The sequence below is a fragment of the Bufo bufo genome, chromosome 6 (genome assembly GCF_905171765.1).
Source record: "Bufo bufo chromosome 6, aBufBuf1.1, whole genome shotgun sequence".
NCBI classification, from domain to species: Eukaryota; Metazoa; Chordata; class Amphibia; order Anura; family Bufonidae; genus Bufo; species Bufo bufo.
In genome coordinates this window covers 159,254,526-159,280,924 of record NC_053394.1, presented here as the reverse complement: position 1 = coordinate 159,280,924, position 26,399 = coordinate 159,254,526, and the positions used below count along the sequence as shown (strand labels likewise).

At 42.0% G+C, this 26,399-nt stretch overlaps 1 protein-coding gene across 3 annotated transcripts in view; it reads right to left on the bottom strand.

Moving 5' to 3' along the window:
• TNKS1BP1 (tankyrase 1 binding protein 1) overlaps positions 1–26,399 on the bottom strand; it is an 88,204-nt gene that overhangs the window by 30,993 nt on the left and 30,812 nt on the right. For 2 of the 3 annotated variants that reach the window (XM_040436839.1, XM_040436840.1), the window contains exons 5-6: positions 4,444–4,910; positions 469–3,112 (exon numbers count right to left, since the gene is read on the bottom strand). In XM_040436839.1, coding sequence (XP_040292773.1) covers positions 469–3,112; positions 4,444–4,910 — 3,111 coding nt within the window. The remainder of the gene's footprint in view (positions 1–468; positions 3,113–4,443; positions 4,911–26,399) is intronic. The other variant, XM_040436841.1, reaches the window with a different exon arrangement.

Below are 26,399 nucleotides of genomic sequence, written 5' to 3'. Positions count from 1 at the left end.
CACTGTATTTTGTGTGCCTGTTCCCCACAAGGGCCCCGTTGGAGTAACCCTTGCTGGAGGACTTGATAAAAGGCTGAGCTGTGGCCATCAATAAAGTTGATCATTTTTACCCCCTTCCTGAAGTCTTGGCTCCTGTTTGTGGGGGATTGGGAGCTAAATCTTCACAACACCTTCAGATTTACTTGGTTTTCGGGAGACGCTGTACGGATTTACTCAGCTGGAGTGTCAGATATCCGTAACAGGCCCCATTGTACCTTTGTATGTCTCTGATTGTCTCCATAATATGGTGTCATATGAAGCACCATATGGTAGGGCCTACGCCCCTAAAGCATGAAGCCACAGTGAGTGTGTCCTTCCGGACAAGTTTACACCCACGGCTCTGCCATGCCATGAAGCCTAAATAACAGATGTATTACTGTTGTACATAGATCTTTAGCTAACCAAAAACAAAAAGTGTAGAATTCATACCTCTAGAAAATCAAAATTACTGTCTTCTATAGTTTCCCCTGTGTCTGATACTATCTCCTCGGGACTTTCTTTGTGGATGTCATCTGATAATTTAGGTCCACTTGACCTATTGTCTTTGCGCTCTGATTCTTCAAGTCCTGAATGTCCATTTATATTTTTTTGAATATAAGTATGCTTGTCCAATGTGTCCTGGGCCTGAGAATCATGTGACTCCTCTGTATGTGATTCATGCAATTGAGAATGTCTATCAGAATCTTTATGCTCATGGTGCTCTGGTAGAACATTTCCACTCTCTGGCTCAACAAAATCAGTATCTAAAGTCTTTGGCTTTTCTTCCTCAGGATACCTAAGGTCTTGGTCTTTAGATAGTAAATCCTTATGGGAAGTTTCAGATGGTGAGTCATTGTTGTGATGGTATTCTTCTGGAGAACTATACCTATGTTGTGGCTCCAAGTATTTTTCAGGTCTGCTCTCAGCTGTATCTTGCTTTGCTGAAGTAGCATGTCCACTGTCTGTTTCTACAGTATGAAGATCCATGTACTCTTGCTCTGTAGACTCTGTCAACCTATAATTATTTTCTCCATACATCTTACTTTTACCCTCTAAAGTCTGCTTTGACTGTTGTGAATAATAGTTGAACTGTGAATCTTCTGAGCTGTTATTGTTATTCTCCAAGTTTTCTGGTTGTTGATATCCGAAATTTAGCTCCTCTGTTTGTGTTTTTGGATAATTTTGCTCCTCTGATTGTGCTTGTTGATAATTTGGATCTTCTGAGTGTTCTTGTTGGTAATACAACTCCTCTGAGTGTTTGTGATGAACAGGGCATTCCTCTGAGTGCTCTTGTTGATAATTTGGCTCTTCTGATTGCCCTTGTTGATAATATGGCTCCTTTGATTTTTGGTAATCTGGAGCCTCCGATTGAGGTTGTTCATAATCTGGACCTTTGAACTGTGCTTGTAGGTGATTTGGCAACCCAGACTTTGAGTGTTGGAAATCTGGCTCCTCTGGTTGTGCTTGTTGGTAATTTACTAACTCTGATGGAGTTTCCTCTGCTTGAGCATGCTGGTTATGTAACTCATCTGATTGTTTTACATAGGGAATGATCTTTTCTGGTGAATCCTCTGACTCTGTATACTTTTTCTCTGCATATTCATACACTTTTTCTGACTCCTTTGGTTGTATGTCCTGAGTATAGGACTCCTTTAACTGGTCATATGTGTTAACCGGTTTCTCTAATTGTTCATATGTAATGGTTGTAGTCTTTGATGGCTTATGCCTATAAGCTAAGTCTTCTGATTGGACATTGTACAAAATATGATCCTCTGGTAGCTCATATGTTTGATCTAGCTTCTCTGACTGGTTACACGCATGCTTTGCTTCCTTTAGGACTGCATACTTATGGCTTTCTTCTCCTGAATGTATATAATCGTGATCTGGCTCCTCTGATATATAAACTACATTTTCCGACTTATCATGCTCTTTCTTTAATACTGCATAGTTATGTATATCCTCTTTTGATTGTGTATATTCTTGCTCTTGTTCTTCTGATGACTCATGCATGTGAACTGGTTGCTTTAATGCTGTATATGTGTGAACTAGTTCCTCAGATGGTGCATATGTATGGTCAATTTCCTTACATGGTGCATCTGTATCAACTGATTTCTCAGATGGTGCATACTTATAAACTAGTTCCTCAGATGGTGCATATGTATGATCTATTTCTTTATGTGGAGCATATGTATGATCTATTTCCTTAGATTGTACATATGTATCAATTGATTTCTCAGATGATGCATATGTATGATCGATTTCCTTATGTGGTGCATATGTATGATCGATTTCCTTATGTGGTACATATGTGTCCACTGGTTTCTCAGATGGTGCACATTTATAAACTAGTTCCTCAGATGGTGCATATGTATGATCTATTTCTTTACGTGGAGAATATGTATGATCTATTTCCTTAGATGGTACATATGTATCAACTGATTTCTCAGATGGTGCATATGTGTGATCAATTTCCTTATGTGGCGCAGATGTATGATCTATTTCCTTAGATGGTACATATGTATCAACTAGTTTTTCAGATGGTGAATATGTATGAACTAGTTCCTCAGACTGTGCACCTTCTTGCAATGGTTCTTCTGACTGACTAGGTGAAAAATGATGGTCCTCTGACTTAACTTCATGTTTTACTTTGTCTCCATCCTGCACATTTTGTGAGTAAATATTATAGTACTGAATTCCATCTTTGTGATCGCTTCTGCCGCTTAACTCCGTTGATTGAGTGACTGTGCCAGCTAAATCCTTAAAATGACTCAAGTGAAATTCTTTAGATTTAGAACACTCCAGCTCTTCTAAGTCATCAAGATTTGACTTGGAACTTAGTTCGCAGTTCTCCAGTTCAGTCAGCTCTTCCTGTGGCTGAGCCTGAGCACTTGATGGAAGAAATTCCTTTGCATGAGTATATATTTCCTGTGAAGGAAGTTTGTCATCCGTATGGGAGTCAATGGTCATGGGTAGTGCCTTCTTTATATCTGTATTTTCATGAAATTCAGAATCGTCTGCTGTACTGGGTTTATAAAGATGGATATAAGGTGTCCCAGAGTCTTGGAAAGAATAGGTATCATTTCCACGTTCTAAGCTGAAATATAGGAGGGTGAGAATTAGTGAGTGAAGGAATTCCTATATAAAGCTTAAGAAGCATCTGTCAGCAGGACGAACCCTATTAACACAGGCATTGGCTCTGGTAGGTCTGACTCTGCTGATTAAGAGCATACCTTACTTTAGCTGTTCCATTCCAATGCTACTGAGAAATCATTGTTTTAATGAATATGCAAATGAGGACATATATGCACTTTAGCTCCTCCTCTCAGCAGCACTGGACACTTCCTCCTCCATTTGATTGGCAGGACCAGACATCACCAGTGTCATTTTGCTGGCCCTGTAAATCAATGGTGGTGGTGGTGTGTGTGTGTGTGTGTGTGGTGTTGGGGCGTGTTCAGCACTGCAGAGAGGAGGACTTAAAGAGCATATAGTGGCTACGGCCAAGCCTTGGTGCACTTAAAGGGGTTGATTCACTTCAGCAAATGGCATTTATATGTAGAAAAAGTTAATACAAGGCACTTACTAATGTATTGTGATTGTCCATATTGCTTCCGTTGCTGGCTTGATTCATTTTTCCATGACATTATACACTGCTCGTATCCAGGGGTTACGGACACTTCTGCAGTCCTATAGCGGTAGTCATGCATAGGCACACTCTCGCAGCAGCCCCTGTGCTGACCACCTCGTACCTGTGCTGCAGCGGTTGCCATAATCCCTGGATATAATGTGATGGAAAAATGAATTGAGCTATTAACGGAAGCAATATGGATCAAAACAATAGATTAGTAGCAGGGGCCTCTTTAGATCACCCTAAGGTGTTGCTGTTAAAAACTTGAATGTTCATTTTTTTTACCCCATTAAAATTTTTGGGTCCAAAATTCTGTACTGATAATTTTTTTTTATATAGATCTGTTTTTCTCATAGAGGGAACTAAATCCTCTAAATAGTTATTGTGTTAAATGATATAATTTTAGGTTGGGTAACTGCAGCCACCACTAGAGCGTTTCTATTTTATTACTCAGTTCTATGTACACTATCAACCGTATACAGTAATCTCCCCCTAGTGGTGGCAGTGGGCAGCTAGAATATCATCATGTAAAGGAGTTTCCCACAGGATAAGAGACTTCCAAGTATAATGCTCAAATATTTCTGCAAATCAAATCAAACCTAATAAATCAGTGGCCCAGCATACACACCTTCACTTTACACAGGAAACCCCATTGTAATTCTCCAACTAATGTTTTGCTGATTTCAATTACATTATTTACTTAATGTTACAATGTATTTCCGAGAACCCAGAACATATTTTATTTAATTTCCTGTAAAAGACCAACAGTCGAGAATACAATAAAGCAGAATATTAGTTACCTGGGTGCAGTAAAATGGGACATATACTCGACATGCTTCACCTCAGAAGCAGCTTCTGGCTGTCTCTTATTGAAGCTTCTGTTGTCATCATCTATATCAGGTTGTTTGGTGTCAGTCTCTTGGTTTCCACTCTCAATATTTTCATACATTTTTGTAGCATGAGAAATCAAAGGTTTTTCTTCATCAATAAGTTTAACTTCTTTATGATGGAGACTTAATTCATGAACATCTGGTTGGCCAACATCTATATTTTCATTACCTTGATATTCACTTCTATGAATCACTGTATAGTCTGTAGGAACTTTGCTAATATTATCTTCTCTATAAATCCCATCATCTGTGGTCATTTTGTAGTTGGCTATTTGCGTCCTTACAAAACCTAGTGACTCATCTGTTCCTGCAGACTTCCTCTGTTGCTCTTCCACAGGTTCTTCATCGGTCTTTTGCTGTCCATGTAAAGCTGGTTTCTGCAAAGTTGTGATACAGAAATAATTAGCTAACTTTGATGGTTATATGCATGTGGACATGCATTTGGGCAGTAATGCTGACATCTCAAACTCAATGTAGGACTACCTTTCCCTTGTGTACTAATCCAAGTAGGAGCAAAAAGGACAATGGCATTAAAGGGAATAACATATACAAGTCTGACAGAGAAAGGAGAGTGGAGGCATGAAGGTATAAAATTATTATATTTGTGATGGGGTAGATGAATGGATAAGGAAGGTTTCAAACCTGTGGTAAAGCTTGTGCTGGAAACCAGCCGGATCTCCTCCCGATCCCTCAAAGGGGACAGGAATGGTGGTGCATGGCAGTATATGGCTAGGCCAGATACGGTGAACTCCAGCAGGCTGCTCCTCTGCAAGAACAGTCTGCTGGATAGCTTTACTGCAAGTGTGAAACCCTGTAAATGCCTATAGTTGCACCTTACTGTCCCAGATCATTCTAGTTTAGCACATACTATTGTTCTATCAAGTAAAGCAATGTGCAGATTAGCATAAACAGAGTAGTCAAATGTAATTTATATATTTTCAAAACGTGCTTTCAATTAAGAGACCTCTCAATGACACCCTGATAATTACTAACACTGTAACATCATTTAGGATGAAAAGACACAGGTTTATCAAGTCCAACCTACAGTATAATGCTAAAACGGCAAAAACCCTTATAAGGGTCCATTCACATGTCCACAAGTGTTTTGCAGTCCGCAAATTGCGGATCCGCAAAACACGGACACCGGCGGACCGCACATGCCAGACGCTTTAATAGAAATGCCTTTTCTTGTCCGTGTCTGCGGACAAGAATAGGACATGTCCTATTTTTTGGCGGAACGGAATTGCGGATGCGGAACGGAAGTGCGGATGCGAACAGCACACTGTGTGCTGTCCGCATCTTTTCCGAGCCCATTGAAAATGAATGGGTCCGCACCCGTTCCGCAAAATTGCGGAACGGATGCGGACCCATTCATGCAGACGTGTAAATGGACCCTAAGGTGGTTGACAAATTCACTATAGTTAGGGAAATAAATCCTTCCTGGCCCCAACTATTGCAAGCAGAATGATCCCTGGATCAGCATCTCATCTCCATAAATCTAGTAACTATAAGCTGTGATATGCGTAAATATGGCGCACAGGATCCCATATAGAATCATTTCTACCCATATAGAATCATTCAGTAGAGCGATTTTGTGGTGAGAAAAGCAATACGGTATGACTTTTTTTGAACTTTTCCGGCAGAACATTTATTCAAATCACAGTGTTAATATTCCAGTGGGACGCCGCTGGTTTGAATATATAGCGGGACGCCATTACATCTTGCTGGTTTAAAACTTTCCAGTGTGGGACACAAAATAATCGACGTTGCCCCCAACTACATATTGTACTGGACTTATTTCGGGACATACGAAGTTTGTTGGCATTATTCAAGTCTGGAACTATTTTGTGTCAGAAGGGAGTGAGCTATACGATTCTTATAGCTATCACGTTCCCTGCGAGTATTGTATATTCGAAAATATCACGAATATTGCTGGTATTTATGCGAATATTTCTATTTATTCATCGATTTCTAGCATTCACATAACCTTATGTCTTTGTTTGTTTTTTACCGTATTTTTCGCCCCATAAGACGCACTTTTTCCCCCAGGCGGAGCGGCAGAGCGGTGCAGTCACTGTACTATAGCCCCGCCGCTCCAGTGCTGCACTATACAAATATAAAATGTCTTATTCAATTAAAAGTGATTAAACATGCCCCCTCACTCCTAATATTACCGTACATCCTACCAGCTTCTGTAGAATGCAGGCAGGCAGGCCGGGCGGGCGGCAGCGTAACTCCCTGATGTCACGTGCCTGCGCCGCCTACTTTATGAATAAAGAAGGCGGCGCAGGCAAGTGACGTCAGTGAGTGACGCGCCGGCCGTCCGGCCTGCCTGCATTGTACAGAAGCGGTTAGGATGTACGGTAATATTAGGAGTGAGGGGGCATGTTTAATCACTTTTAATTGAATGAGACATTTTATATTTGTATACTGCAGCACTGGAGCGGCGGGGGGACGGGACCTGTGGATGACAGTTTTATGGGGAACATCCGTGGATGGCACAGTTAAGGGGTGGTGGGTCTGTGGATGGCACTGTTATGGGCTGGGGGTCTGTGGATGGCACTGTTATGGGGTGGGGGGTCTGTGGATGGCACATATATAACAGTGCCACCAACAGATCCCCCATAACAGTGCCACCCACAGATCCCCCCTCCAACAGTGCCAGCTACAAATCCCCCTGTAACAGTGCCAGCCACAGATCCCCCCATAACAGTGTCCGTCATCCACAGATCTCCCCATAACAGTGTCCGTCATCCACAGATTCCCATAACAGTGTCCGTCATCCACAGATCCCCCTATAACAGTGCGTCATCCACAGATCCCCCCATAATAGTGCGTCATTCACAGATCCCCCCCATAACAGTGCATCATCCACAGATCCCCCCATAACAGTGCGTCATCCCCAGATCCCCCCATAACAGTGCCATCCCCAGATCCCCCCATAACAGTGTCCTTTACAGATCCCCCCATAACAGTGCCATCCACAGATCCCCAGTAATAGTGCCATCCACAGACCACCATTAGTTCCAAACCCACCAAAAGTACACCTTTTTTTTCTTATTTTCCTCCTCAAAAACCCAGGTGCGTCTTATGGGCTGGTGCGTCTTATAGGGCAAAAAATATGGTATGCCATTTGGGTCTAATATACTGGTGCACTATCCAGACCAGAAAGTCTTATATGCCACCAATATATTCAGCTATTATAATACATGCTATTATTTGTCGAGCATTATAGTCATTTTAACACAAGGGTATTATCCTTTTTATTTTATTCTTATTACTGTTGCCATTAATGTTGTTTAATAGGTCAATACATTTCTGTGTGGTTCTAATATCTTGAAAGTGCCCAGTTTTTTCACTATATCTACTCAGTCATTTGGAGTGGACAGGTTGAGTCCACTTTACTGAGTGCACCTCTGTTTGGTCATTGTGGGATCCTGTGCGCCACATTAACACTTATCACTGTTTTATATAAATCACCCTTGTGACAGCACGGATTCACCATGACCATGGATATTTGGGATCATATAGAATCCAAAAGACAAAAAGTTGAAAATTTTCATTTTAAGGAAGATGACAACGATATGATTAATGAGGAATATTATGTGGGGAGCACATTTAGAGATTTGGAAATACTCCTAATCCGCCAACTGAGACATAGATGGGAAGTCAAAACTCTGAAGAGATGTATTGAAGTTGACCAGATTCCAAAGGGTCTAACTTTGAGCAAAACTCCAGCCCAGGATCTCTGTAACGCAGATTTCGAAAAAGAAATGAACAGTCCATCTCATTAACTAATCTAGTGATCAAAAGACGTTTAGAGATTCTGGAGGAGACTACAAAGAAAATAGCGGATATGAAAGTAGTAGTGGACAGATTCCCCAAAAACGAGGAATTGAATAACTACCACTCCCAATTATGTAATAATTTGGATAAGGCGAAGAGGGAGATTATTGATAAGAAGGTGAAGAAACTCAAATTTAACAGAGTAAAAATGAAAGGAGGGAACATAACACAGAAGGAAGGAAGATAGAGGGAAAAGGAGCTATTATACATAATCAGGGTTTAAATGATTCAAGGGATAACCACACTAGCGAAATGGATACACATATTCACTACAACTCCAATGTACCGGTTCACAATAGGTTTGAAATTCTGGAAGATAGGGAACATTTTTTAGATCAGACACCACCACACCACAGAACTCGCACGAGACAAAGATCACCGTTGAGAAGACCACCAACAATACACCTGAACACACCTATAGATCACTCTTCCCAGACAGGAATACAGGACACAACCAATAGGGAGACAGAACAACCAATATCACGACCAACACACTCAGAAATATTCACCCAGGGTGAGACAACACGAGGAAGAAAGGGGAAGACAAGGAGGGGAAGAAAGAAAAGGCAGATATTACCAGAGGTGATTAAATCTCAGGTTAAGAATGACTCCATCATAAATTTGAGTTCCTTCACTTTATACGATACTGAAAATAAACTACTGAATAAAGGCTTGAAATTTGCCCCAACGGTCAAGTTAAATAAGTTTGAAACATTTATTGGTGTGGAAAAATTTATGCAACGCCTATGTTTAAAAAAATATTTCTTAAAAAATCCTATAATTAATGAGACTAACCCTATGTTACAACCAGAACAATTCATTCATACTAATTTGAAAAACTCATCAAAGAAATACCCTAAAATTAGATGAGTGAAGAAATGGCTACTTTCAAAAAATGTGTAGAAAATGACCTTCGTAAAATAAAAGATAAAACAAGATATTCACGTCAAAATTTGACTAGAGAAGAAACCACAGCACTGAAAAATTTACAAAAAGTTAATAATGTGGTTATCCGCCCTGCTAATAAGGGTGGATCGATAATAATACAGGATGTAGACAAATACAATGCTGAATGTCTAAGACAATTGTCAGATGTAGGGACCTATAGAAAATTAACAGGAGATCCGACCCAACAATTTTATAAAGAATTGGTGGATTTTAGTGAAGAAGGGATAGTAAGTGGTATTTTAAAACAAGAAGAATTACATTTTATACTTAATAAATTTCCACGAATACCAGTATTTTATACTATACCTAAAATACATAAGGATAAAAACAATCCACCAGGGCGCCCCATTGTATCAGGGATAGACTCTTTGACCTGTAATCTGTCCCAATACATTGATGTACTGTTACAACCTAGGGTGAAGAAAATGCCCTCCTATACGAAAGATACGACGCAAATGATTAAAATAATAGAGGATATACATTTTGAGGAGCAATGGTTGATGTGTACATTAGACATGCAATCTCTATACATGGTGATCAACCATATACTTTTATTTACAGATTCAGGGCCAATTATGCCAATTTGTTCATGGCCAACTGGGAGGAGCGAATTATTGCGCCCCGACTGGGGACGGACCTGGTGCTCTGGCAAAGATATATCGATGATATATTTTTTATATGGAAATCTTGAAGGGAGAAGCTGGAAAGTCTTTTAGAAGAAGTTAATTCTAATGTTTTTAACCTTAAATTTTCAGGAGCCATAAGCACAGAAAAATTAGAGTTTTTGTATTAAAATATTTATGTGGAGGAAAAAAGGCTGAGGTGTTGCACTTATATCAAACCTTCCACTTGAAACAGCTATATTTTATACAGTAGCTGTCACCTCCCAAGTTGGCTCATCAACATACCCCAGGGCCAATTCCGAAGGTTGAAACGCAACTGCACTTTAAACGACCAGTTTGAAATAGAAGCAGAAGGAATGAAAGAAGCGATTTTAGAGAAAAATTATCCTGTAGGACTTTTGGACGGAGCCCTTAGCAAAGTTAGGCTACTTTCACACTAGCGTTCGAAGCGGGTCCGTCTGATGTTTCATCAGACGGATCCGCTCCTATAATGCAGACGTTTGCATCCGTTCAGAACGGATCCGTCTGCATTATAACTTAGAAAAATTTCTAAGTGTGAAAGTAGCCTGAGCGGATCCGTCCAGACTTTACATTGAAAGTCAATGGGGCGGATCCGTTTGAAGATTGAGCCATATAGTGTCATCTTCAAACGGATCCGTCCCCATTGACTTACATTGTAAGTCTGGACGGATCCGCTCGCCTCCGCACGGCCAGGCGGACACCCGAACGCTGCAAGCAGCGTTCAGGTGTCCGCTCACTGAGCGGAGCGGAGGCTGAACGCTGGCAGACGGATGCATTCTCAGTGGATCCGCCTCCACTGAGAATGCATTAAGACCAGACGGCTGCGTTCAGGGCCGCTTGTGAGCCCCTTCAAACGGAGCTCACGAGCGGACACCTGAACGCAGGTGTGAAAGTAGCCTTAGGGATATGAAGAGGGAAGATTTTTTTAAGGAAAGAGACAAAGAACAGAAGGAAGGAGAAATACGCATTGTTTTACCCTTCAATAGTGATTATAAAAAGGTACAAAAGATAATACGGAAATATTGGTATCTAATCCAAAAAGACAAAACCTTGGGCCCCATTATCTCTACAAACCCCTTAATTACATTCACAAAAGCACCTTGTCTAAGTAATGAAGTAGCTCCGACGGTCAAGCAAGAAACCAACCAGGTATGTTCAGTCCAAGGGTGGGCGAACATCAATGGTTTCTTTAAATGTGGGCAATGTGGAAACTGTAAAGTTACAGATTTTCCACGTAGAACTAACGAAATCATTTCCACTACTAATAAACATAAACACCCAATCAAAGAGTTTCTGTCATGCAATTCTACTGATGTAAAACACATCATAGAATGTCCTTGTGGTAAACAGTATGTGGGGAGGACAAAAAGGACACTGAAAAAACGCATTTCGGAACATATGGCCAATATTAGAAAAGGATTGGATACACACTCTTTATCCAATCACTTTAGAATAGCACATAATAAAAATCCAATAGGCCTTAAATTTGCGGCTATTGACAAGGTGAATAGGGATTGGAGTGGGGGCAATCACATTAGTAAAATGTCAAGGTTAGAGACACGACGTATTTTTGAATTGAACACTCTACTCCCAGGAGGATTAAATGCGGAATTTGAGTTGTTTGGTTTCCTATGAAGTAAGGGTGGGTGCCCCCTGCTGAAGGTCAACCCAACCTAGTATTTCTATCAGGTGGGTTGGCCCTTGGCAGTGGGCTCCCACCGTTCCCTACCTCTGCCCCTCTAGATAATATCGAAGATGTGTACGATGTGAGTATTTCGAGCACGTGCAGAGATTCTCTATGCAGGAAGAAAAGGATTTTACTGCATGGGAAAATTAGGGTATGGTACTTTTGTACGAAGGGTTTATATGAAAAAGTTTTCCATATGCAAACTTCAATTTATTAGAACTTTTCCATTTTTAATTAGTGGCAGATGGCTCCATTTTTTATAGAATCAAAGTCTAGTCCACAACCTAATAGATATAGAGCAGCAAAAAATTGATATGTGATGATTTTGAGAAAAAACGCATGGGAACCGCATCAAAACCGTCATAAGCTGTGATATGTTTTTCAAGAAGTGCCTCCAAATTACTCTTGCACTACTTGTACAATGAATCAACCATCACAACTGCTTTGGCAGAGAGTTCCATAGTCTCACTGCTCTTACTGGAAAGAATCCCTGTCTATGTTGATAAAGAAACCTTCTTTCCTCTAGACATGGAGTATGAACATTGTCATGGTTACAGACCTAGGAATAAAAAGATAATTAGAATGATCTCTGTACCGTCCATTCATATATTAGTGCAGCGTCCCACATATGTGTGTAAATGGGACACTTCAAACATCTTAATATATATATATATATATATATATATATATATACATGTGTTTATTTGCAATGTATGGTATTTCCTTTTATCAGACTGGCAATGTCATTTACACCCACGCGCCCCTTGGTGGTGCTGGCACCACATAATACATATAGTTTAGGTGTGTCTAGACAGGAAGTTAGTTGAAGTTAGTTAGTCTGAGTTAGTTGAAGTTGGAGTGTGAGAGGAGGAGAAGCAAGTTCATGGAGGAGAGGAACAGGCATCGTCCAACATGTAGTCTGCTATTTCTACTCCTTAGTTATGGCCAGGCTAAGGGAGTACACCTAACATTGATCTACAGCAGCAAAGCACAAGACAGTAAGTCTATGTCTGGATATGGGGAGAGACTAGTGAGAGTAACAGCTAAACTCGGCTTATGGACCTCATTAGCACAAGTCCCTGAGAGCAACTTTCCGAGTGCCAGGACACAAATTGACAGTTAGTGCGCAGAATTGTCTTTATTACTAACTAAAACTTCCCGGTAGTAGTGAAAACCAAAAACCTTATCAGAAGAGTATCTTGTAAATGATGTGGTAGAAGTGTTTGCCTGCCGTGAGGGGACGCCCTTATTGGATAACTAACAATTATTATATTCAGTACCAGAGTGCTAGAGTTGGACCTTAAAGTAAATCCTCAATTTAAAAAAAAAGTATATATATATTGAGGCTCACTCAGCCTAAATCAACAAGGGAAAAAATATTAAAATGTAGTATAGTCCGAGCACTCAGATACGGGCATATGGAACGAATATCATTAGTATGAATAAAAACATTTAATAAACATCAGAATACAATACAATATAAAAACTGAAAACAAAAATAAAACTCAGATAATGAGACTCCAGTTACGGGGGGCTTCGTTGGAAATATACTCTATATAAAGTGCTTGTGCTTGAGAGTGTATTTCGTAAGAGAATAAAACGTCCTGAAAACGATGAATAGAGTCAATACAACTTCAACTTCATGGATAAAAAGTCCTGAAAATACTCAATTTGCCTGTAAAGTATCAGCGTTAGAAGAATCCCTCCATTGACAACTGCCACTTCCTGATAATAGGATTACCAGTGAACTTATTATTATTGCTATACAAAAAGCTTTCCATTGACGAACTGTACCAACTGTCCAGAGACTATTGATTTACAGTAAATGTTCAACTGGTTTATAAAAAATGACTCCTCATTCTTACTACTACTCAACATTTGCACCTTATGGTGCTGGCGTCACGAACCAGGGGCCCAGCCGCAAAAGCACCTTACCATTATCATCTAGGGCACCTCAACTTCCATCTGGCTGGTGTTCCCTGCAACCGAGAGTGCCCCAGAGGACTTCGTGCTGTCTTCCCAGCCACTGTACGCCAGCCCAGGGAGGCATCTGCTAACAGTGAGTACACAAACTATTGCACCCATCGGCCTACCGTGAGTCTCACGTGTTTTCCCCTGTGTTTTGGTAGCGTTACATTAGTACAATGTAATGATTGCCTTTAAAAGGGGTTTACACCTTTTTGATATTGATAACCTATCCTGCAGATAGGTCATCAGTATCAGATCATTGGTGGACTGACTCCTGGCACACCCTCCAATGAGATGTTCTGGGCAAATGCCAGTGCTGGAAACTAAATAGTGGATGGAGCGGAAGCAGAAACATAGAAACATAGACATAGAATGTGTCGGCAGATAAGAACCATTTGGCCCATCTAGTCTGCCCAATATACTGAATACTATGGATAGCCCCCGGCCCTTATCTTATATGAAGGATGGCCTTATGCCTATCCCATGCATGCTTAAACCCCTTCACTGTATTTGCAGCTACCACTTCTGCAGGAAGGCTATTCCATGCATCCACTACTCTCTCAGTAAAGTAATACTTCCTTATATTACTTTTAAACCTTTGCCCCTCTAATTTAAAACTGTGTCCTTTTGTGGTAGTTTTTCTTCTTTTAAATATGCTCTCCTCCTTTACCGAGTTGATTCCCTTTATGTATTTAAAAGTTTCTATCATATCCCCTCTGTCTCTTCTTTCTTCCAAGCTATACATATTAAGGTCCTTTAACCTTTCCTGGTAAGTTTTATCCTGCAATCCATGTACTAGTTTAGTAGCTCTTCTCTGAACTCTCTCTAGAGTATCTATATCCTTCTGGAGATATGGCCTCCAGTACTGCGCACAATACTCCAAGTGAGGTCTCACCAGTGTTCTGTACAGCGGCATAAGCACTTCACTCTTTCTACTGCTTATACCTCTCCCTATACATCCAAGCATTCTGCTGGCATTTCGTGCTGCTCTATTACATTGTCTTCCCACCTTTAAGTCTTCTGAAATAATTACTCCTAAATCCCTTTCCTCAGATACTGAGGTCAGGACTGTGTCAAATATTCTATATTTGTCTCCATCCATTGTGTAGTGACTGTGCCAGCTTGAATGGGAGCTGAGCTGCAATACAACTGCCTTGGCAGATATCTGAAACAACTGAACAGTGGAAGGGCTGGGTGTCGAACCCCTGTGAGATTGTGAAACAGCTATTTCTGCATGTCTGTACTTAAACTGTCATTTGGCATTACAGGCACTAGAGGCCACTGTTTTGCAGCTACAGCCAGCACACTCTGAGATTTGAATATGCAAAACAGATGATGACTCATGCTGATGACTCATGCTGCTGCCTGTGAGTGAACCAGGAAGTGTGTTGATCTGGCATGGTGGAAGGATTGTGCTGTGAGGGACTGAATCCGATTCCATCCTGGCTTGCAGATGTCTGGCAGTTAATGGACACTCAGAAGAAGGACAGTAGCTGTTATACACTGACTGAATCCAGCTCTTTTGAAAGAGAGGTTGTCCCAGGAAGACCAGTTCAGTGTGTGGACAGAAGGCCTCATCATCAAGCAAGGCTGCACGGTTGCTAAGAGGTTGGTGGCCATCCCTGGTAGGCTGCATCCTCGGGCCCAGAACGGACGCAGGTCAGTACACCTGGTTACTGATTGTTATATTGTGTGGCGCCTGAAGTTACAGAGACTAGCCTAGGCCTAGCATTAGTTAGGATTAGATCGTTTTGCTAGGCTGTACTGTACTGTACTGTACTGTACTGGACTGCAGCGCAGTTATTGACTTGCAGGCTCTGCTGCGTTTGCCATCGGCTAAGGGTTTCCTCTGTAACGGCACAGCACGACTTGCAGGCTCTGCTGTGTCCGCCATCGGCTAGGCCTGTCCAGTGGGCAGGGACATTGACTGTGGGTCCGGGGATATAGCGTTTTTTTTGCATGTTTGTATTGTTTTGGTGATACTTATGTTATTACTCATTGTCTAAGTAAAGTTTCTGTTCTTGCATAGTAAGCCGGTGTCAGTGCGCATGCGCCGATTTTACGGCAGTAACTGGCGAATGCGCACTTCCTTGTCTGTGACTTCGCTGTATTCTGGGGAGCACACCCCGGTACGCGGCTTACATCCCCACCGATTTGATATTGATGACCTATCTGGAAGATAGGTCATCAATATCAATAAGCTGAAATGTTCCTGTTAGGCCATCATTTTTCCAAGCTAATAAGTGAATAACTCCAAGGGTTGTCTCACTTCAGCAAGTGACATTTATCCTGTAGAGAAAGTTAATACAAAGCATTTACTAATATATTGTTATTCTCCATTTTGCTTCCTTTGGTGGCTAGACTCATTCTTCCATCACATTATACATGTCTCATTTCCATGGTTATGACCACCCTGCAATCCAGCATCAGTGGCCGTGCTTGCACACTAAAGAAAAAAGCACTGGCTTCTCTGGTGGCCGGGACCATAGTAACGCACATAGGCCATCACTTTGCCTATAGCGTGCAAACACAGCCACCAATGCTGGATTGAAGGGTGGTCGTAACCATGGAAACGAGACATGTATAATGTGATGGAAAAATTAGTCTAGCCTGCAAAGGAAGCAATACGGATAATAATAATAATACATTAAGTGCCGTGCCTTGTATTAACTTTCTCTACATGATAAATGCCATTTGCTGAAGTGAGACAACCCCTTTAAAGAGAGTCTGTCACCAACCTGACCGGTTTAAAACCAATCACATAGTTCAGTGGGACACAAAGACATGACACAGATGGTACCTTTGTTTAGTTTTTTCAGATCATCTAAATCGCCCAAAAAGTAGTTTTTATGATATGCTAATGAGCCGTCGCAAGTGCCCAGGGGCGGAGAGTTTGGTGAAAGTGCCCAAGTTCCCCCGCCTCACTCGTGCCTAACTCCGCCCCTCAGTAAGCTCAGGCCAGCCCTGTGGCTCTGTGACATCATATTTCCCTATAGGCCGTTCGTGCATCGCAGAGGCACAGAGATATGCAGTGCGCATGCGCCGATTTTACGCCAGTAACTGGCGCATGCGCACTGCATATCTCTGTGCCTCTTCCCACTGTGGGCAGAACACTGCGCATGCCCGGGCCCGGCAGCGATGCGCGAACGGCCTATAGGGATATATGATGTCACAGAGCTGGCCGGAGTTTACTGAGGGGCGGAGTTAGACGCGAATAAGGCAGGAGAACTTGGGCACTTTCAGCAAACTCTCCGCCCCTGGGCACTTGCGATGGCTCATTAGCATATCATAAAAACTACTTTTTGGGCGATTTGGATGATCTGAAAAACTAAACAAAGGTAACATCTGTGTCATGTCTTTGTGTCTCACTGAACTATGTGATCGGTTTAAAACCGGTCAGGTTGGTGACAGACTCCCTTTAAATTAGCTCGGTTGCCCCCGTCTTTCTTGCTAATTACTAAATGGAATGTCTGTTTATCATTATATCAGGTCTACCTCAGTTTTTGACACTTTCATATGTGTTTGAAAAAGTAGCACAAGGGCTTCATAAATATAATGTTTGAGCAAACATAATTTTCATTTAACTAAACTTTTCCAGTGTATGGAAGGGGCCGTCAGAGCCAGTTATAGCTTCCCTTCACTTCTGTGATATACGGATCCACAATAGCAGATAGATCCTGCATTGTCACCTCTGGCAGTGGGAAGTGCTGCTATGCAGATCTGGTTTCAACAAGAAATAGGGCCCTCCGCTTGCTCTATATAATTATTATATAACATTATAAAAGTGGCGACATACAGGGCTTCAAGATGGAGTCCCTCCAATTTCAATGTTCCGCACTCGCAGAAGACCTCTGGGTTTATGTCTCTCAGCCACATACTTCCTTACCTCCCCTTATGTCAGTTATTCAAGATTATATTCATTTCACCAACTATAAGATTCATCTTACCAAAAGCATAGCTTTCAACGTTTCTTTGGATCCATCTATGGTCCAATCTATACAAAGTAATTTTTCTTTTCCTTGACAACCTAATGGATTTAAATATCTGGGTGTGCAGGTACCATCTAATCCGGCGGGCACGCTTTCCAGTAATTATTTGTCTTTGACCTGTAATATCAAAACAAAGAGGCTCTGCTCTCTCTGCAACTGCGACACTCTCTGCACTTTGATGGACAGGACTAGGCAGTGTAAATATGATCACCCCTGGTGCTGACTACCTCTAAAGTGTATCAAAGTGCAGAGGGTGCCGCAGTCTCCCGCATCCATGCTTTCCTTAACTTTGAATCTGCGAAAATGCTTGTACATGCCCTCATCATCTCCCGCCTAGACTACTGTAACATCCTCCTCTGTGGCCTTCCATCTAGCACTCTCGCACCCCTCCAATCTATCCTCAACTCTGCTGCCCGACTAATCCACCTCTCACCCTGTTACTCCTCTGCCTCTCCCCTCTGCCAATCCCTTCACTGGCTCCCCATTGCTCAACGAATTCACTTCAAAGTACTAACAAATACATACAAGGCCGTCCATAACCTGTCCCCTCCCTACATCTCTGAGCTACTTTCCCGATACATCCCCACACGCAATCTCCGATCCTCACAAGGCCTCCTTCTCTCCTCTCCTCTTATTACCTCTTTCCACAATCGCCTCCAAGATTTCTCCCGTGCATCCCCCATACTCTGGAACTCGCTACCCCAACATATCAGACTCTCACCTACAGTGGAATCCTTCAAAAGAAACCTGAAAACCCACCTCTTCAGACAAGCCTACAACCAGTGACCCTGCTGCCTCTATACCGCCATGACCAACTTCACCCGCACCTACTGTGTCCTTCTCCCATACCATGTAGATTGTAAGCCCTCACGGGCAGGGCCCTCTCTCCTTCTGTACCAGTCTGTAACTCGTCTTGTTCATGCTTAGTGCAATTGTCTGTATTATGTATATACACCCCTTATCATATGTACAGCTCTATGGAATGAATGGCACTTTAATCATAAATAATAATAATATTAATAAAGAGCAGAGCCTCTAGGTGTAATGACAATGCCCCTGTTGCTCCTGTAGCCTCATTTGCATATATACAATCTGCTGACAGGTGCCCTTTAATTACTTGAAGGGCTTGGTTTGACTTTTTACACTCCCCTGAACACAGTTTCCTAATAATGTGATGACTACCACTATATAGGGCACTGGCTACTGGATATTGAACTGGCATTCTTTACAGAGTTATTTTCTGTTCCTTTTTATGATGGTTATTCTATTGTAGTATGTTGTGGCTGACCATTTTAGTATTTTGATTATTGTAGTTTTGCTTTGGATTTGTTATCCCTACTACTTAGGTTGATTGAATTGGATTGTATCAAACTTTGCCATTTGCCATTATATCCTCCCCATTTTTGCCTCTATATTTTTTCCTGTAGATCTGTTATCTTTTGATAAATAATAATAATAATATTATAATAATAATAATGATAATATATAAATATTGGTGTGAATAAGAACAAATAGGTCCCTGGGAAACAAGTCAAGAAGGGCCTACCAGCTGACCATTTTTAGACACATATTATCATGATTTCAAAATACATTACAACACAGTTTTGTAGCTTCATGTCTATACCCAGATACTGCCATACAATGCCAAATAATGCTCCTATACTATGCTTAAATAATACCTCCATATAGTCTCCAAATATTACCTCCTAATAATTCCTATATAACATTGTCCTCTCCTACATTTCTCACACATAATGCCTTTCAATGACCGAATAAAACTGTCATTCAGGGTTTAAGTAATATTTAGTGCTTAAAGAGGTTCTTCGGAAATGATTAAAAATGACCGCCAGCAACCTGTCCTAGAATTTGAGCAGCACTGGTTGCCTCCCCTTACAGGGGGTGAGGGGGCGAGGCCTCACTACACACTACATTGCTCTACAATAGATGGTAATGATGTGATCCTGCCCAGGATATGCCATCATGGCTGAGCAGACTGACAGGAGAATACATGAATATGAAGTATATACAAGTGCCAGAGCATGATGTGTAGTGAGGCCCCGTCTCCTCACCCCCTGAGGCAGCTCTGCAAGAGGAGGCGACCTGTCTTGCTCCAATTCTAAGACAGGTTGCTTGCAGCCATTTTAAATCATTCCTCTTTGAATAGTGAAGATGTTAAGCGGGTATTTCAGCCAAATAAAAAAGTTTTGCAGTGGAATACAAATACTGTAAAAAAAATTAGCAGAGCTTATAGGCAGCTTGCCGATCCCCTGTCATTAGCGTTCTGACAGTAACCAGGTATCTGCTGTGCTCCACTTCCTGCTGACATCCAGACACGACAGGAAATGGCAGAAAATGCTACTTATCCAATAATTGGACGAGGTGAGTCATTGCTGCAGCCAGTGATTGGCTTAGCGGCATTCAGAGCCATTTTCTTTTGCGTCAGGACAATAGCAAGAAGTGAAGCGCAGCAGGGACCCAAGCACAGTCAGAACGGCAATGGCAGGGGATCAATTATGTGAGTACAATCTCTATTAACTATTTATACCACATATGTATCCCACTGTAACCTCTTATTTATCTGGGAACCTGTCACGTTGAACATGGTGTTTTGGCTGCAGTCAGCATCAGTGGCGTCGCCAAGGGGGGGCCAGAGGGGGCCACGGCCCCCCCTACATCAAGCTGTGCCCCCCATGTGCCCCCCCAACTAAAATGTGCCCCCATTCATTTTGGTGTGCACTGTGCTGCAGGCAGCCGGCAGGGCCGGAGGACCGCTCGTCAGAGTGTACTTCAAAACTATGATTCTATCCGACTGGACCTTTCCCCACGTCCCCAGGACCTGACCAGTGCTGTGCTGCTGTGCAGAAATCAGCGTGCCGCTCGCGGTAGTATGGTAAGAACTACTGGCAGTGCGGGCAGCGCACCTGCTCCTCCTCCTAGGTGGCGCAGGGCCAAGGCGCATGACGTCACTGTGAGCGCTCAGCACAGCCCGCGCACTGCCTGTAGTTCAAGTAGTTGTAGCCTAAGCCCTAAAGCCAAGCCAGGCCCAGCGACAGTGTGGCGTCACCGTGGCCCTACCCTAACCCTACCGAGTACCGAAGCTAGCAGCCTGAAGCTGAGAGTCAGCCTAAGCCTGACCTATAGTGGTGTAGGTTAATAAGGTACTAAGTGACTAAGTCTGTCTAACTAGAGAGATCTGACTCTGAGAGGAGAGCGGCCGCTGATTCGCTGAATCTTTCTGATTTAAAAGTTAAAGTTACCATCTGCAGCCTGGATGATTACAGTTTTTAATTTACTGTTTTAGAAATGTTCAAATGTGAGCGGTGGGGAGGGGGATCTGTGGTCTGTGACACTGTTATGGGGGGGGAATCTGTGGATGACACTGTTATAGGGAGGAGGGTCTGTGGATGTCATGACACTGTTATGGGGGGAGGAATCTGTGGATGACACTGTTATGGGGGGGAAGGATCTGTAGATGACACTGTCATGGGGGGGAGGATCTGTAGATGACACTGTTATGGGGGGGGAGGATCTATGCCACTCTGTAGATGACACTGTAATGGGGGGGCGGGATCTGTGCCACTCTGTGGATGACACTGTTAGGATCCATTCAGACGTCCGTAACGTGTTTTGCGGATCCGCAAAACACAGACAGTGGCAGCGGCATTTTGCGGACCGCACATTGCCGGCACTAATAGAATATGCCTATATGTTCTATTTTTTTTCCCTTACGCAAAATGCGGAACGAAATTGCGGACGTGTGAATGGGGCCTTATAGAGAGGGGGATCCCAGGATGACACTGTTATGGGGTGGATCTGTGGATGACACATAAAGCATAAGATGCGATAAACGGTATGTGTCATCCACAGATCTCCCTCCATAGCAGTGTCATCCACAGATCCCCCCCCCAAACATTGGGGTTTTTCTTCCCTATTGCGGTTAATAGGTATTGGGTAAAGTATTGCAGCATTTCTAAGCGTACTTGTGTAAATGTATTGTTGTTATAGCTGCCCTTCCCCCCTACTTTTGTCCTGGCCCCCAGTGTGCCCCTCCAAAATTTGAAAGCTAGAGACGCCACTGGTCAGCATGTTATAGAGTAGTCAACCAATATTAACCGGACAGAATGATATCAAAACATCGGACCCACCAAGGAGTCATAATAATCACCAAAAAAAATGAAACTAACTTTCGTAATTATAAAAATCCAAAAAGCTTTATTGTAAATATATATATAAACATAAACAGTACAAACCTCAGTCTCCACAATCGCCTCTGTTGCATTGTGTTTGGGGCGTTGCTGCTATGAGACTCTGAGGTATGCTCTTTCAGCTAGTATTCTTTTTCCCTGTATTTTTTTGCACTGATCTCCCGGCCTCTCCTTGGGTCCTGCTCCTCATCAGTGTGTCCCGCCTTGTGCTGCCTGTTTTATAATACATGTATGTACTGTTTATGTTTATATATATATTTACAATAAAGCTTTTTGGATTTTCGTAACATACGAAAGTTAGTTTCATTTTTTTGGGTGATTATGTTATAGAGTAGGAAGAGCTGAGCAGATTCATATATAGTTTATGGGAAAAGATTCAGTAAAACTGGTCATTTATAGTTACATTGAAATTTCTATTCATTCTGGGCTTTGAAGTCAGGTAAATGGTCCTATCAGTGATTTACAGCTATCTCTGTATACACAGTTATAGAGATAAGGGTTGTCAATCACTGATAGGACCGCCTCCTAACTTTAAAGCCCAGAATGGGCAGGAATTTCAATGTAACTATAAATGACCAGTTTTACCGAATCTTTTCCCATAAACGATATATCAATCTGCTCAGCTCCTCCTGCTCTATAACATGCTGTCTGTACCTTACATTGCATTTTCATGGTGACAGGTTCCCATTAATGCCCCTTTAGCTTTTTCACTAAGCGTTGTAGGGTGTATTATTTGGTCATTGAAAGGTAGTACGTGTGAGAAATATATGGCAATGGTATGTAGAAATGGCAGCAGCAGGGGATTGGAGAAGTGAGTATAAGCTCTGGTATTTGTATGTCACTGCAAACTTTTTTATTTGGCTGTAGTTTAGTGAACGGATTAATAATAAAGCTCATAGTGCTCCACGGCAGTGAAGATTTATATGCTTCACTCTCAGATTGCTCCTAAGGGATGTAGTCCTCTGCTGGGCCGAAGTGTCCATTATAGTGTCAGAGCCTGGGCCCACTGATGGATCCTTTGGTACTCTGGAGGTCAAGCTTGTCCCTGGCCCAAAACTCCTTTTTTTTCCTACTTATGGGAATTACATCTCAGCTATGAAAATATTACAGGGAATATCTGTCCACAAAACCACCATCACAACCACTTCCTCATAGGTTTGGTATTTCAGCAATGCAAACTCAGTCACATGAAAATCTACTAAAACAATTGTATGCACAAATACATGTTTTTGAAAGAGCATCTGTCAGCAGATTTGTACCTATGAAACTTGCTGACCTGTTACCTGTGCGCTTGGCAGCTGAAGGCATCTGTGTTGGTTCCATGTTCATATGTTATGCGCCCGCATTGCTGAGAAAAATAGAGTTTTAATACATGCAAATGAGTCTCTAGGAGCAATGGGGGCGTTGCCATTACACCTGGAGGCTCAGCTCTCTCTGCAACTACCAAGCCCTCTCCACTTTGATTGACAGGACCAGGCATGATCACGTTTAAACTATCTGGTCCTGTTAATCAAAGTGGAGAGGAAGCAGCATATGTAGAAAAAGCAGAGCTTCTAGGAGTAATGGCAATGCCCCCATTGCTCCTAGAAGCTCATTTGCATATATTAAAACTTTATGTTTCTCATCAGTGCAGCACATATAACTGGCAGCCAGTTTCATAGGTACTGACACCCTTTAAAGCAGAACTAATCAAATAGAGGTGCACAATAGGCAGAACATAGAGTCACATAGTGCCAAATTGAATCTTTGCTCCTGGTAAAGGAAAACCTAACTGCATACGTGATCTGCACAATCTTTACAGGCAGTATTGCTGTATTGTAACCTAGTATGTCAAGTCAAATTGTAGAACACAAATGTCTGGTCCATCAGGTATGTCATACATCTATACAAGAGTTATGGGTTTTGTCATAAAATCCTGTCACAGTGAAATCTCATGGTTTTTCTGAAGACTGTAAAGCAGCAGATGCAATAAACCGGAAAAAGATCATACAAAATCAACTGCCAAAGGGTCTAGGCTCTCACCTATCACTGAACAACCAGTAAAACTGGTTTCTGATCACCTTGGCTGTTATGCCTGTTAAGTCAATATACCGTACTGGTAACTGGACTTGAGGTTTCCAGGAGGAATTTCATGGAGGCCACAAATAAACCAACCTTTATAGGAAGACTGACCTTCAGTATTATATATGAAAAGATTAAAAACCCAAAAACATTTGACTCCTGATATGCAAGTAAGATATGGCGAGTGTCCTCACCAACCACAAGAACGAGTCGAGTTCTGTCGTGAAAGCGTATGGAAAAGACAAATGGATGCTACTAATGGAAACAACTGAATGAAGTGGGGGGCCACCTCTCTACTGACAGTTTGGAATAGTTGAGGATCATAGTGCCTGGCCCTCATTATTAAAAATGTTAACTTGTTAGGCAAAACCCCTCTAGAAGTGAGGTATTTGCTATAAATACATTGACACTTGGAGGGGTCATTTTATATTTTGATATTCATAACCTATCCTCAGGATAGGTCATCGATATCTCATCAGTGAGGGTCCAACTCTCAGCACCCTCTGCCAATCAGCAGTTCGAAGAGGCCACGGCTCTCCAGTGATCTCTGCAGCATCCTCACAGCTAACCATAGAAACATAGAAACATAGAATGTGTCGGCAGATAAGAACCATTTGGCCCATCTAGTCTGCCCAATATATTAAATACTATGGATAGCCCCTGGCCCTATCTTATATGAAGGATGGCCTTATGCCTATCCCATGCATGCTTAAACTCCTTCACTGTATTTGCAGCTACCACTTCTGCAGGAAGGCTATTCCATGCATCCACTACTCTCTCAGTAAAGTAATACTTCCTGATATTACTTTTAAACCTTTGCCCCTCTAATTTAAAACTATGTCCTCTTGTAGCAGTTTTTCTTCTTTTAAATATTCTTTCCCAAGCACAGCACATCCATTTGGTAGCGGATGTTTTTTGTATTACACCTCATGACCATGCATTTGAATGGGTCTGAGCTGTGCCTAGGCCATGTGACAAGTGAACGTGACGTCACTGTTCTAGAAAGAGGCCTTGTCAAACAATTGATTGGTGGGTGTGACGGGAGTCGGACCCCCACCGATCCTGAGGATAGGCTACTGTGAAGCATGGCGGGGGGTCAATCATGCTTTGGGGCTGTTTTGCTTCTACAGGTACAGGGAAGCTTCAGCGTGTGCAAGGTACCATGAATTCTCTTCAGTACCAGGAGATATTGGATGAAAATGTGATGCAGTCCGTCACAAACCTGAGGCTTGGGAGACGTTGGACCTTTCAACAGGACAATGATCCCAAGCATACCTCCAAGTCCACTACAGCATGGTTGCAGATTAAAGGCTGGAACATTTTGAAGTGGCCATCGCAGTCACCAGACTTAAATCCGATTGAGAACCTCTGGTGGGACTTAAAGAAAGCAGTTGCAGCGCGCAAGCCTAAGAATGTGACTGAACTGGAGGCTTTTGCCCATGAAGAATGGGCGAAGATACCCGTAGATCGCTGCAAGACACTTGTGTCAAGCTATGCTTCACGTTTAAAAGCTGTTATAACTGGAAAAGGATGTTGTACTAAGTACTAAGATTGAATGTCACTTGGGGGTTGAATAAAACTGATAATGATGTGAGCACAGAAAAGACATTTGTGGTTATTTCATTATAAATGTTATGTTATATTTGTCTGACTTACAAGTGCCTCTTTGATTTAATTGTAAACAAGATGACTGAAATGATCAAAATCAATGTCAAACTGGCCAAAACACAGTTTTGAAGCCTACACTACACTAGGTTATCTGCTTTTGGCAGTGTTTACCCTGTGTTGATGGGTTGCACACTAGTGGGGTGCCCCCAGAGAGAATTTAAATTTGTGTATATTCCCCTATCCTCTCCATAATGGGACACAACCTTAGGAAAAATCCTTTGAATGCTCCCGTCAATAAAATAAACTGACAGGATCTCACAGACTTTCAAAGATTGATTTCCTTCTACAGACTTGGAGAAAACTACTCCTGACTTCTCTGCAGTTAAGACTCATCTCATGTGGTACTTGGTCAATAAAAAAAAATGGCAAATGGAGATGCATAGACTTGCATTTACAAGGCCCACATTAACTATTCACTTTAAACACCTCTGACTCTTTACACTCCACTATGGTGGGGCTCAGCAGTATAGTCCTAAACAAATCAGAAGAAGAAATCCACAGCAATCACCATCCAACACTAATCAGAAGTAGTTATTTCAGCATTGGCATAAAATATGGACAAGAAGGCTTATCAATAAATTGCAGTCTTTGTGCTTGGACTCCCATATTGTTGAATGGATTAGGCAGTGGCTGAGGGACAGACAACAGAGGGTTGTAGTCAATGGAGTATATTCAGACCAAGGTCTTGTTACCAGCGAAATTGCAGAAGACCTCGATGGTAAGGTGTGCCTTTTTGCTGATGACACAAAGATTTGTAACAGGGTTGATGTTCCTGGAGGGATACACCAAATGGAAAAGGATTTAGGAAAACTAGAGGAATGGTCAAAAATCTGGCAACTAAAACTTAATG